Source organism: Leptinotarsa decemlineata, unplaced genomic scaffold (assembly GCF_025532065.1).
Source record: "Leptinotarsa decemlineata unplaced genomic scaffold, Ldec_3_MD MMD2_P_RNA_scaffold_2, whole genome shotgun sequence".
In the NCBI taxonomy this organism is placed as follows: Eukaryota; Metazoa; Arthropoda; class Insecta; order Coleoptera; family Chrysomelidae; genus Leptinotarsa; species Leptinotarsa decemlineata.
In genome coordinates, this window is record NW_027412529.1 from 3,298,288 (window position 1) to 3,310,888 (window position 12,601).

At 39.4% G+C, this 12,601-nt stretch overlaps 1 protein-coding gene across 1 annotated transcript in view; it reads right to left on the minus strand.

Annotated features, from left to right (window-relative positions):
- Positions 1-366: 366 nt before the first annotated feature.
- LOC111506920 (uncharacterized) overlaps positions 367-12,601 on the minus strand; it is a 100,518-nt gene continuing 88,283 nt past the window's right edge. Inside the window, exons 4-5 of the mRNA XM_023162140.2 lie at positions 4,447-7,448; positions 367-1,067 (exon numbers count right to left, since the gene is read on the minus strand). Of these exons, the coding sequence (XP_023017908.2) occupies positions 754-1,067; positions 4,447-7,448 (3,316 nt within the window). The 3' untranslated portion in view covers positions 367-753. The remainder of the gene's footprint in view (positions 1,068-4,446; positions 7,449-12,601) is intronic.

Consider the following 12,601-nt stretch of genomic DNA (forward strand, 5'->3'; position numbering starts at 1 on the left):
TCTCAATCTCTGCTAATATTCATTATTTTGCATTAGTTTCAAGTTAAACAGGATCACAACTCACCTGTGGAATAGGCCTACTGGGGAAACTACTTTAAAAAACGTGCTAAGTACACTCATAGGTGGCGTGGAAAGGTGTGCATATTATGACGATAATACAACTTTTACAACTTTTTGAATAGTTATATCTCTCCAAAACAGTGGCCCGTAGGAAAAAGTACTAATATATTTTTTGTAGATAATTTTATGATCTACAATTTTTGTCTGAAGTATTTTTATGATAAAACTTACGGTTTTGCTGAAAATCGCGAAAAATTCATTTTTCGACCTTTGACCTTGAATAAAAATTTTTCCATACATTTTCAATCATATTTTAAACAATCTTACTGATTTTCAGCTTTGTGGGATTTTAGGTAGCTTCGAATGTCTAAATTGACCGGACTAGGTAATCCAGGGTGCTTCCAGTGAAGAGTAGAAAACTATGAGAACTGTCTACTTCCACAGGCATTGCAGAAATCATAATTGCCGCCGGAATGTTCGTCGAAGTTCAAAAGGAGAAAGAATTTCATTAGATAAAATGTAATGGATATTACAGATTTCTCTGCTTCAAAGTCTTTCAAAGAGTGACGACTTAGGAACATGAGAACAAGTCAATATTTCTATAACAATCAACTATAATAAACTATGCTAATAATACTGCCGTATAAAAATCTAACAACGTTATTTACAAACCTACTTACAAACCTACATCGACTACCTGCCAAAACCGATGAGAAACAATAACAAAACTATAAAAATCACAGAATCTTCTTTCGACGGGGCCGCGTTACTCAACGCGCTTGCGTGACAACTGCTGTCTTCGGGCGGTAGCTCCACGATGGGGACGGTGCCCCCCGTAGCGATGTCCACGCAGGTGGATGCCTTCACGATGGCATACATTCGCATGACCGCCTCCACGGGTGCGTTGTGGGACTGCAAGCTCTCTCTGATCCACCTCCGGAACCAGTGGCCGAGCCACGCCAGGTGGCAGCCGCACCGGAAGGGGTTTTGGGAGATGACTAGGCCCCCTGGAAATAAGAGTTTTAGTAAGAGTGGAAACACTCGTTTTCACACTTCACATTTCAACTAATGAATACTAGATGCAACTAGCGCCATCTACCCTAAGGTAGTAGTATCATACTAGGTTTGTTCAATTCCTTTCCCATTTTAGGCCGTATGTACTAGCATTGTATATAGACTAACCATACAATAATTATTTCATTGGTTGGGACTTCCATTGTCTAATCATATATATAAAAATGGATGTTTGTTGGTTGGTTGGTTGGTTGGTAAGTGATAAACTTCTACATCGCTCAACCGATCGTGATGAAATTTGACATGTATGAGTAATTTTTCATAGAGAAGGTTTTTAGGCTATCAATTTTTCTGTAACTCGCCACTAGATGGCGCTGTAGAACAATTTTTTGAAAGCACTGTTCTATAACGCTGCGCACGTTGATTCTGATTCTGTCAAAACATTGGAACAGCAGAGATACAGCAACATAGTACTAATTAGTACTACAACTACCAAATTTTACGCGGGCAAAGCCGCGAGCAACAACTAGTATGATGAGCTGAAAAAAAAATTATATCAAGCAAAAAAAACCGAAATTACAATGAAATAATATACAAGCAACAATCAAAATTGAACTATTAACAGGAGATAAAAATTATTAAGAAGAAATGATAATTGAAAATTAAAAGATTCTAAGCCAAGACTATTCATAGGTCATTTCCTATCCCCTCTTCCCTCTCTCTGCTTCATCGGTTTTAGCGGAAGCTGACCCTTTGGCGGAAGTTGGTCGTGTTCCGCTTGATTATAGGTTTCCATATGTTGCGTATCTCCACGCTAGCTTGGATAACTGCGTTGTTGGATAGCATATATGCGGCTTCTTTGAATTTTCTCCTAAACCAGTGTTCTTCCTTGTAGATGATTTCAGCTTGAGACCACTTGATTGTTGATGAGTCTCAACATGCTCTGCTATTCCTGATTTGCGGGTTTCTCCTCGCTGGGTGTGTTTCCTGTTCTCGGCAATGCGAACTTTCAATGGCCTCTTAGTTTCACCGATGTATGATTCACCGCACTCGCAGGGTATCCGGTAAATGCAATTATTGGAATCGCAGTGTACGTTTGGTGGCCTGGTTTTCGTGAGGCTGCTACGGATAGTGTTCCTAGATCTGATGCAGGTTCTGATGTTATACTGGGACCCAATTCATCTTATCCTTTCCGACAATCCTCTGATGTAGGTCCTCTGTACTGACTGTGGCGGCTTCTCTTCCTTGTGATGATCTTGCTGTCTTCTAGCCAAAGTCTGTTCCACTATCGCTTTGGAGTAACCATTGCGTTGAAGGTCATTTTTGATTATGCCTACGGGTGATGACTAACCAGTCACCGTACCACACCGTGGTCAGGTGATTCCTCAGCTTATCTCCCTATCAGAGCTGTTCATGAAGAAGTCTCTGTCCGCTATCTTGTCACGTTTGGTGGAAAGTTCTTCTCCTGGTAGCTGGGTATCCTTGTCCACCTGGCGTTGACAAAATTTGCATCCGGATGTCAGGTATGGTCTCCTTGAGAGTCTATCTATGTTCCCGTGACTCTTTCCTTTCCGCAATTTCCAGAAAAACCTCTTCAGTTTTTTTTCGACTCCTTCAAGTTTATTTTCAAATTTTCTTCTGAATCCTTCAAGTTCCTTTTCAAATTTCCTTTCAACCACATGAAACTTCTCATCGACTACTCTTTTCAATTCCTCCTTCGAAATTATTCCTGAATCAATTCCTGTACCTTTCCTTTACTCACTTGGGATGATTTTGAATTTTCGAATGAATAAAGGTACATCTTATTGTCTTTTCCTTGTTTTATGTGAATATTTACCAATAATTTATGATATTCCTCTCTCTTTCTTTCTTGTTTTTCCAGAATATTTAGTAGTAATTCACGGTCTTCATTTCGGCGTTATCTTTCTTCCTCTATTCTTCGTTCATCTTCTTTATTTCACTTTATTCGTTCTTTTTCTCTTTTTTCTCTCTTTTTTCTCTCCTGCGTTCATCTTCTTCTCTTATGCGATTTTCCTTTCTCGCCAGGCCCGCTTGCAAGGCCTCAAACATTTTCTCAAGCTTTTCCATCCTGTCGTACTCGACGCTCCTTGTTTTCACCATAAAACAGAAAACTTTCAGTAACATATTCCACACCCGACACCAAATGTTACGTTTTTTCCCGTGGGTTGACCAATAATTGACTACACTGAACAATAATCAAACTCAACTTTATTTCACTTTTAATACAACAAAATACTTCAACTTGAACCTCAACTATTATTTGAATGCTTATCGCCTCATTAGATCGATCCGCGTACCACACTGACACTTCCACTTGACTGTCTCGATGGGCGAGTGGATGGCGCTTATATTTGTAAATCGAAAGCGCCGGAATATTCCTCGGAATTCCATTGAAACCGGTAGCATTATTCTCGCTACATCTAGAATGGTAGCGAACATTCTCGCAACATTCTCGCTCTTTTAGCTACGTCACAATTGGTTTATGTCTGCCAGTGGCGGCCGGCGTTGTTTTCTTTAGGGCATGATTTACCACAATATCCGAGACACCCCCATCGTCCTCTTTGACGATGGCCCGTTGCACATTTCTCTATCCCGAATTTCATACCGAAAGCATGCAATTACTCTTCCACCATCCTCACGATCCTTTTCTCCAAAGACAAATCAGTGATTATATATCTTCCTTTGAACGTGCCACAGTTATACTGCCCAGTATAACCTCTTACCCTCGAGAGTTCATCGGATGATAGTAATGGTGAGATACAGAAAAGATTGGGATCAGATCAGATTATCTCACTTTTGGAAGTGATCCACAAGTAGAATCTCTTACCATCGAGTGCATTAGCAATAGTGAGATACAGGCAGGGGCGAGGCAATCACTCCCACTTTTGAAAGTAACTCGTCGTGATTAGGCTCTAACCTGACCCAAATGCTGAGGTGACTCCTCTGTTGATTCTTCCAGGTATCTGATTATTTTGTTGGTTACTGAAAGGCAGCTGAGTCAATATAAAATGAGTTCAAGCGATGCTGTATTTAATACTTCTAGTTAATTGATCCTAACCACAGGATCCACTCAATTCCTCGAAATACGTCTATGAGTAATGTTTTCCCTGCTCCCAATCATCTCTATGATTGATCATCTATCCGTTCGAATAGTAGAACTGACTTGAAACTACGTGAATGTTTATAGACCCTACTCTCAGACCGTAGTAAAAATATTCAAGTACTATACAATTATAGAAATTATAGGTCTGATCAATTCCCCAAGTGAAATAATTACCAGAACTGTAGTTCAACAACTGCTGCTGAATTGAAACAGCCTACAAAGGAGGACAGCCTCAACATTCAACTTACCTGATATCAGCGTTGTCCCAACATTTCTCCATCCACTTGAATTTCCGTAAAATATTTCCGGACTCAAATGAGACAGAGAGTTGAAACTAACATCAATCTTCAGGTAGGCAATCTTGTACATATTCGCGAATAGCCCAGCAGGAAGTTCTTCAATTTGTGTTCCATGAATAGACAGAACTAAATCCGGATTCCTAGTAAACCTAGCGAAAGCATCTCTGTCGATACTTCTCAAATTCCTTCCAGTAATCTCCAGATACCTTATTTTTCTGTTAGTGACGCAGAGTAGTTGCTCGTCCACTTTGGTTTCGGAAAAGACAATTTTGAGTACCCTCAGCTGATCTAGATGAGACAAGAGATTGCAGAACTGGTCAGCAAAGTGATCGAGCTTGGGCCAAGTTTCTAAAGTCAGCTTGGACAGTACTTTCAGCTGTTGGATACTCTCGCTTTCGAATTTGTTCAAGTAGTTCAAGTTGAGCAAAGTTAGTTCCTGCAAAGCTTGCATCCCAGCGAAACTTTCTCCTGTCAACTCCTTAATCGGATTATTCGACAAGTTGAGGATCTTCAAATTTGGCAGATGCATCCACAAATGCGCGGGAACATGATCCAGGTAGTTGTGGCTCAGATCCAAGGACTTCAGCTTCACCAACTGCTGTATCGAGTTCTTTCCCACGCTCTCTATCTGATTGTGCGACAAGTTCAGGTGTATCAAGTTCGGCAGTGGAAAATGTGGCGTGGAAATTATTCCACAATTCGAAAGATCCAAGTGCTTGAGGCTCTGTGCGTAATGGAACAACTCTTTGAAGTTAGAGCGGAGCGGGTTGAAACTGAGGTCGAGGAATTGCAACAACCCCAGGCTGGTAAACACATTATCGGGAAGTATAGTCAGTTTGTTATCACTCATATCAAGGTGATGCAAGGACGGGACGTCGGGAAATGTTGTGATATCCACGTGTTCGATATTGTTGGATCGTATGGATAAATGCCTTAAGGTGATTCCCACGTCTGATATACTTGATGTTGGGACAACTGAGAAAGAGTTTAAACTCAAATCCAACATTTCCAGAAGCGTGTTGCTGAAAACATCTCTCGGTAGGTAGCTTAATCGGTTTTCTTCGAGATTTAAAACACGCAAATTCGGCATGCTGACGAACTGACTCGTGTGCAACTGCGCAATGAAGTTCTTCGATAGATCAAGCACTTGTAGGTTTTGCAAACCAAAAAAACTTTTCCTGCCAACAGTCCCTATAATATTCATCCTCAGACTCAGTATTTCCAACTCAACCAAATGCATGAAAGCGTTGTGTTCCAGAGAATGTATGGAATTGGAATCCAGAAAAAGCTTCCGTAATCCTACAGCGTGTTCAAGACATTTGGGAACACCTCCCAACCTGTTGTACCGCAGATCCAGAACCTCTACGTCGAGAGTTTGGGAATCGGAACTGCATGACTTGATGTGGTTTTTCGTCAGATTGAGAACCAATGATCCTGTTGCATTGGCGAAATATTTGAAGCTAAGTGACCCTAGCTGATTGTTCTGCAGGTCAATTTTTCCTAATGACGACAAGTTCAGAAAGGCATCGTGATTGATATGCCCCAAGTGATTTCCGGAAAGTATCAGGTTTTTAAGACTTGGTAGATGTTCAAAACTTTCCCGTTGGATGTGCTTTATATTATTTCCAGATAGCGTGATGGATTCCAAGTTACTGAGCAACCGGAACGTTCCGGTTTTTATGAACACTATTTCGTTGTTTGATAGTCTTACGTCCTTTAACTCAGGAAGATTATTGAAGAGATTATTGGGTATCGATCGCAGCTTATTAGACTCCAGGTTGAGGTATTTTAGATGAGTGAGGGGCTCAAACAGATCGTCTGGAAGCACCTGGATATTATTGTTATCCAGTGACAGCCACTGCAAGCTGACCAGAGGGCTGAATATGCTTTCGAAGTTAAAGTCAGGGTCCATACAAAAGGACAGCTCTAGGCTCTCCAGCTTGTCCAAACCAGTGAAAGCTTCCTTATCGATGTGGAGCAGCGGGTTGAAACTAAGACTCAACTCTTTCAACTCCTTCAGCTGGAAGAACACCCTGCTTTCCAGTTGTGATATTCTGTTGTTTCCGAGAATCAAACTTCTGACGTTAACAGCCCAGTTGGTGAAGTCGTCTTCTACGATTTCATCGATTTCATTGAAAGCCACGTTGAAGTGAAAGAGCTTCGTGCAATTGTACAAAGCTTTGGTCGGTATCTTCGTCAATCTGTTCCCACTGATGCTTACGGCCTTGAGACTGGAGCAGAAGTTGTTGAAGGCTGCGTCAGGTATTTCACTCAAAGCGTTCGACGATAAATAGAGGTATTTCAGATGCTTCAATTGACTGACAGCTTGTGGGATATGCCGAAAGTTGTTGTGATCGAAGTCAAGATACTCGAGAGATTCTTCGATGCCAGCGAAGGCACGGACGTCTAAATTCTCCAACAGGTTGTACGAGAGGATTATTCTCCTGGTTTCCAACCCAGCGAAGCTCTCTGGTGTCAGCGTTCTGAAGTCGTTGTGTGCTAAGTTAATGTCCCTAATACAGATGGAGTTATTGAAGGGAAATCTCGGAAGAGACTTGAGGAAGTTTTCGCCGAGGTCTATCTTCTCCATCCACAGCCGCCTGGAAAACTTGTGGTCCGGAATGGATTTGATGTGGTTTCCTCGTAGATACAACCACTGTAGGCGAGGTAGCGTCCCTACTAGATCCGAAGGAAAAGTTTCGATTAGGTTGTGAGAAATGCTCGCGGTTTGAACGGTCGTTGGAAGAGATTGTTTGTGGATTTTGTGAATTCTGTTGCCATCCAGATTGAGCCATATTAGTGATTTGAACTGACTTAGGCCGTGGTGAGTTTTTGATTCGTAGTCTGGTGGGTCAGCAGGAATTTCTGTGATGTCGTTCTCCCCCAGGAAAAGCGTTGCGACAGTTGGTCTTAGTCGGGACCAGTCTCCCAGCAGCGATGATATTTGATTGCTGAAACAAAAGTTGATATTGAAAGTCAGTTCATTGGAAATAGACGTTCACTTTTTGAAAAATATCATTTCATCAAGAAATTGCTAATTGTGACAGGCATATGGTACAACAGACAATATGGGAAAGATATTGAAAAGAGAAATGAAAATTTCTATGTTTTTTACCACTTTTATTTGTAACTAACGTTACTGCAGTTTCGTCCTATATGGACATTCTCAAACTTATACAATAAACAGTGGTCGCCAAACTGTCGATCGCGAGCTACCGGTAGCTCGCGGAGGCAATTCTGATAGGTCTCACAACGATTTTAATTTAAAAAATACAAACTGCAAAAATCAGAGAAGCTTCCGAAAATTCCACAAAAAAAATCTAATTGTCATAATATTAAACATAAACAGCGCAACGTTGCGGTGAGCGATCTGCCGCTGACGCCATCAAGCTAGAATCGGCTAGAACCGACCAGCCGGACCAGCGCGTTAGTGTTCGAGAACGATCTGGATTGCTTTGAACGGGATAAATACGCACGGCGCGGCGACATTGCGCTTAGTTTAAAACTGAACGCGTAACCAACGTCTAGCGGTTAGGTTAGTAGAGAACAACAAAAATAATATTGAGGCAAGCAGTTGTAAGAAGGTAAAGACATACCACTTTCATTCGGAATGGGAAGAATAATACTTTTTTACAGAAGTTAAAGATAAAAATGTGTGTTTGTTATGTAATACTTCGGACTCCGTTGCTAAAAAAGGAAATATTGAGAGACATCATAAAACTGTACATTCTAATTTTGAAAATTATTCCCACTACATTCTGCCGCCAGAAAGGAGAAACTGAAACAGTTAAAAAGCAGTTAATTGGACAACAATCAATATTTTAAAGAACAGTCGACAAAAATAAGGCTGCAACTGAAGCATCGTACCGTGTGTCCCAGATAATTGCACAAAAAAAAAAACCTTATGAAGACGGGGAAATGATAAAATAGGCGTTTTTAAAAGCTGCTGATTCGTTATTTGCCAACTTTAGAAATAAAGACGAGATAGTTTCAGCTATAAAATCTATGCAACTTTCCGCTAATACAGTGATGAGATGTGTAGAAGTAATGAGCAATGATATTTTTTTACAGTTAAGAACTGACTTAGATAACTGTGTTTATATTTCAATTCAACTGGATGAATCAACAGATGTCGTTGACACTGCCCAGATGGCCGTGTTCGTCAGGATGGTTTTTAGTGATTTTACGATTAAAGAAGATCTTTTGAAGTTTATTCCACTGAAAGGACACACTACTGGACATGAGTTGTTTTCTCATTTAAAACTGGTTCGAAAAACATGCTGTAACTCAGAAACGATGGTAGATATGAATATGCGGTTTTCACCATTGTGTCTGCCATAATATTTGAACTTGAGACACAGCCATCAGTTTTCATCTATCCAGTTTGAAAACAGGAGTTTCCTTTTAAAAGTGTGCAATTTGGCCCACTCTGTACATGAAAATCAAAGTCATCATCGGATCACCCAACAGTGGATGTAGATCTGAAACAACATACGAACCTTTACGTTTTCCTGAAAAATCCTACACCTGCCACCATTTTCAGCTTCCTCTTTCGCAACAGCGATGAAGAATCATTAAGCGGAGATTTACCCTTCGCATCGACCGGCAGCCAACACGAAGACAATTAGGCGCAAATCATTTTTATTAATGATGGTAAAGCTCCGAAAAGAAAGGTTTTCCTCAAAGAAATTTCACTTATCGAAAACAATCAGGTGGGAGTACTTTCCGCTGAGAAATTGCCGTTACTAATGGGAGGAACTGTCGGATAGGCTGCCGGTAATAGTCTTAAAAAACGTTACTAATCACAAGGGAGTAATTTAGTTTTTTCTGAAGGGCGGGAACACAAGAGATTCACTGATTGCTGTTCTACTTGTAGGTAATGCATTATCAATTGTGTTGAAGGTAATTGAGTTGCCTGAGTCGACAATTTCCTTTTAGTTGGATAATGAAACTGTTAATGTGGCGGTGACCTGTTCGTTACTCTGTGGGTTCATCGCAATCTGGGAGTGTGTTTGAGAGCACTTCTAATCTATCAGTTTCCAAAAATTATGACAGTAACAAGTGCTTCGCGGTTGCAATATACAAGCTGCTTCGTATTGAATTCATTCCATCATACAGGGCGAACGTACAATCCCCCACCTCTGAGCTCTCGAGCAGGGCAAGATATTAGAGTCATTTTATATGGTTTGGGAGAGAATCTGAACACAAAGAAACCCGTTTTGCCAATTTTAACTTAGATATGTGAAACATGTTCTTCATTACGAATCAGTAAAGAGTTGTACTGGAAACCTTGAGAAGAAAATTTGACTAGATACTTTAGGAAACACTTGCTACATGAATAGCATTTTACAAGTGTTGTTCATGACGAAGAATTTCAAGAACGAGGTTTCAATGATGAACGAAAACAAGAATGTTTCCTACGTATTTACCAAACTCAAACACCTGTTCATGCAGCTGCAGTTTCGTATGAATGTATCATCTTTCCCTCCAACCGATTTCATGGAGTTTTTGAAGTCCACTAGATACTCGTAAATACAAGAGGGGTTCTTGGGGTTCTTGTTGAATACTCTTCGTGAGCAAAACACTAGCAGAATCAATACTCCCGACCTCTCTGGATTGAATGATTCCGTACAGTCTATCTTGTCTTGTGTTTGTAAATCTCTTGCTGGTGAAATCCTCACTTGTTTACTTTGAAGTAAATGTTCAAGAGGTAGCAGAAACGGATGTGAATTTCTGGAACTTCAACTAGCGTTTCCTAATATGAATAATACCCAGTCCGTGCAAAGCTCATTGTTGAATCATCTTATTACCCACCTCTCAAAAATCTTCGAAAAATTAGTGAAGAAAAGATTATGTTCATTTATCAATAAATATAAACTTATTTCGACCAAACAATTTGGATTCAAAGAAAAAACATCTACCGAAGATGCGATACTTGAACTAACAGAAATAGTACACAAATCCTTAGAAAAAGGAAAACCTTCACTTTGCCTCTTAATCGACCTAAAAAAAGCTTTCGATACGGTTGACCACCAATTACTATTACAAACACTGAACAATAATGGAGTCAGAGGTATATATTCGAAATTATTTGAAAGTTATCTACAAAACAGAAAACAAGTTGTTAGAATAGCAGATAAAACTAGTGATGAGTTAGAAATTAAATGTGGAATTCCCCAGGGCACAGTGTTGGGCCCCTTATTATTCAACCTTTATAAAAATGATATATTTAAAGTAAATAGCGTGGGTACCATTATAGGATATGCGGATGATACTGCCATATTTTATGAAGCGGACAGTTGGCACGAATTGAAAGAAAAGGTGGAGGCAGATTTCCAACTATTGAAACTGTGGCTTGATAACAGACTCATGACTGTAAATGTGGAGAAAACGAATTTTCTTCCTTTCAGTTGCAATGCATCTAATGCCTGTCCTTAGGACAACCTCAATATTCTGACTACACAAAACCATACAATAACAATTCAGTCTGTTAAACAATCGAAATACTTAGGCGTATATATTGACACACATCTAAAATGGGATTACCACATCAGATATATTATAAAAAAACTCCAAACAGTCCTCTACAGATTTCGGGTTCTGGAAACGTTACAGAAGAGATTCCTCAAACTCATAATGTCACAAAATCGGCGATTTACAACAGAGCGTTTGTATAAAGAGTGTGGAAACTTGGATGTGCGACAGTTGTTTTCTTTCAGTACAAGCGTGAAATACCATTTTAGTTCAAACAAAGCAAAATCTCGTGATCACCCATACTCTACACGTCACTGCGAAAAATTAACATACCCCGTGATACTGAAAAAGTCAATCTCACAAAGAGCTCACTCCTTTATAGCCATTAAACTTTATAATAGCATACCAGAATATTAAATCTCCAGCATTATTCAAAAAAAATTTAAAAAGTTTTTGTTAACAGCTGGTAGGAAATTTACTCAAAATTTAATAGAACGAAGACACCATGGCAAAAAGACATTATTATTGCCTTTTCCCAAAATTTTTATCAAGAGTAGCCAAAGTTCATTGTCTTAAATTCAATATTTCTCTTATATTTGTGTGTAATTTTGTTCAGTGTACTGTCTATATTATATTTGTGTAGTACTGAATGTATATATGTTCAGTTGATATAAACTAGTCATAGGTATATTTTATTTGAAATGTGTAAAAAATGTGTAGATTGTTATTTTTATTGCGAAACAAGTGTGTTACACTTATCGCTTTCCTACTTTTTTCACGTTTTCTGTAATGTCTATTTTATATATTGATGTGAATTTAATCATTTTCATTGTAATGTGAATAAAGTCATTATTATTATTATTATTATTATCTGAAAATGGAACTTTTAACAGGTGATGATCGACTGTATTGCCAAATATGTGCCAAACTAACTGACTGTTATAAGGAAACAAGTATAGCTGAGGCACCAGTCAATCTAATAATAACACTGATGATCTTCAAACATGACTGAACCTCTGACGTAAGCACCAAACTCTTACGAAGGTACGGAATAGATAAAACACTTCAATTTAGCAGACCACTATCAAAATCTTCACACAGTCATTGTTCACTGTAGTTCTGGCATTGAATCTGGTCATTATTAGGTCTTGGTCAAAGATGAAACGGACTGGTTTAAATTTGACGATAGTTGTGTCAGTTGGTGATGTATTGAATTTATTGAAGCCTCTGGCGACACTCTACATTTTGTTTCATGGAAGAGAGGACATTGGCAGATCAAGATCTTCAAATGATGTGGTGCTGCAGGTTTTTCCGGGTTTTCCTGCAGCTGAAAAAGCAAATGTGCCCCTGGAATCAAAAAAGTCGCTTCGGAGCGCCAATTAATTTTTATTGTTGTTTCATAATCCCATGATCTATATTACTTTCTGAAATGAAATTTTCACAGATTTGTGATTACTCTGATCAGTCTACACTAGTGATCAATATTAGAATGCTGACTTCTATTTGAAGATCATATTGTTTATTTCTCTCTCTCTAGGTTCATTGGACGTTGTTTCCTCTCAGCGCATTTGTCCATCCTCCTCCTATCAGAATTGACAGGAGCTTCGTCGGGGGGGGGGGGGGGGGGCGA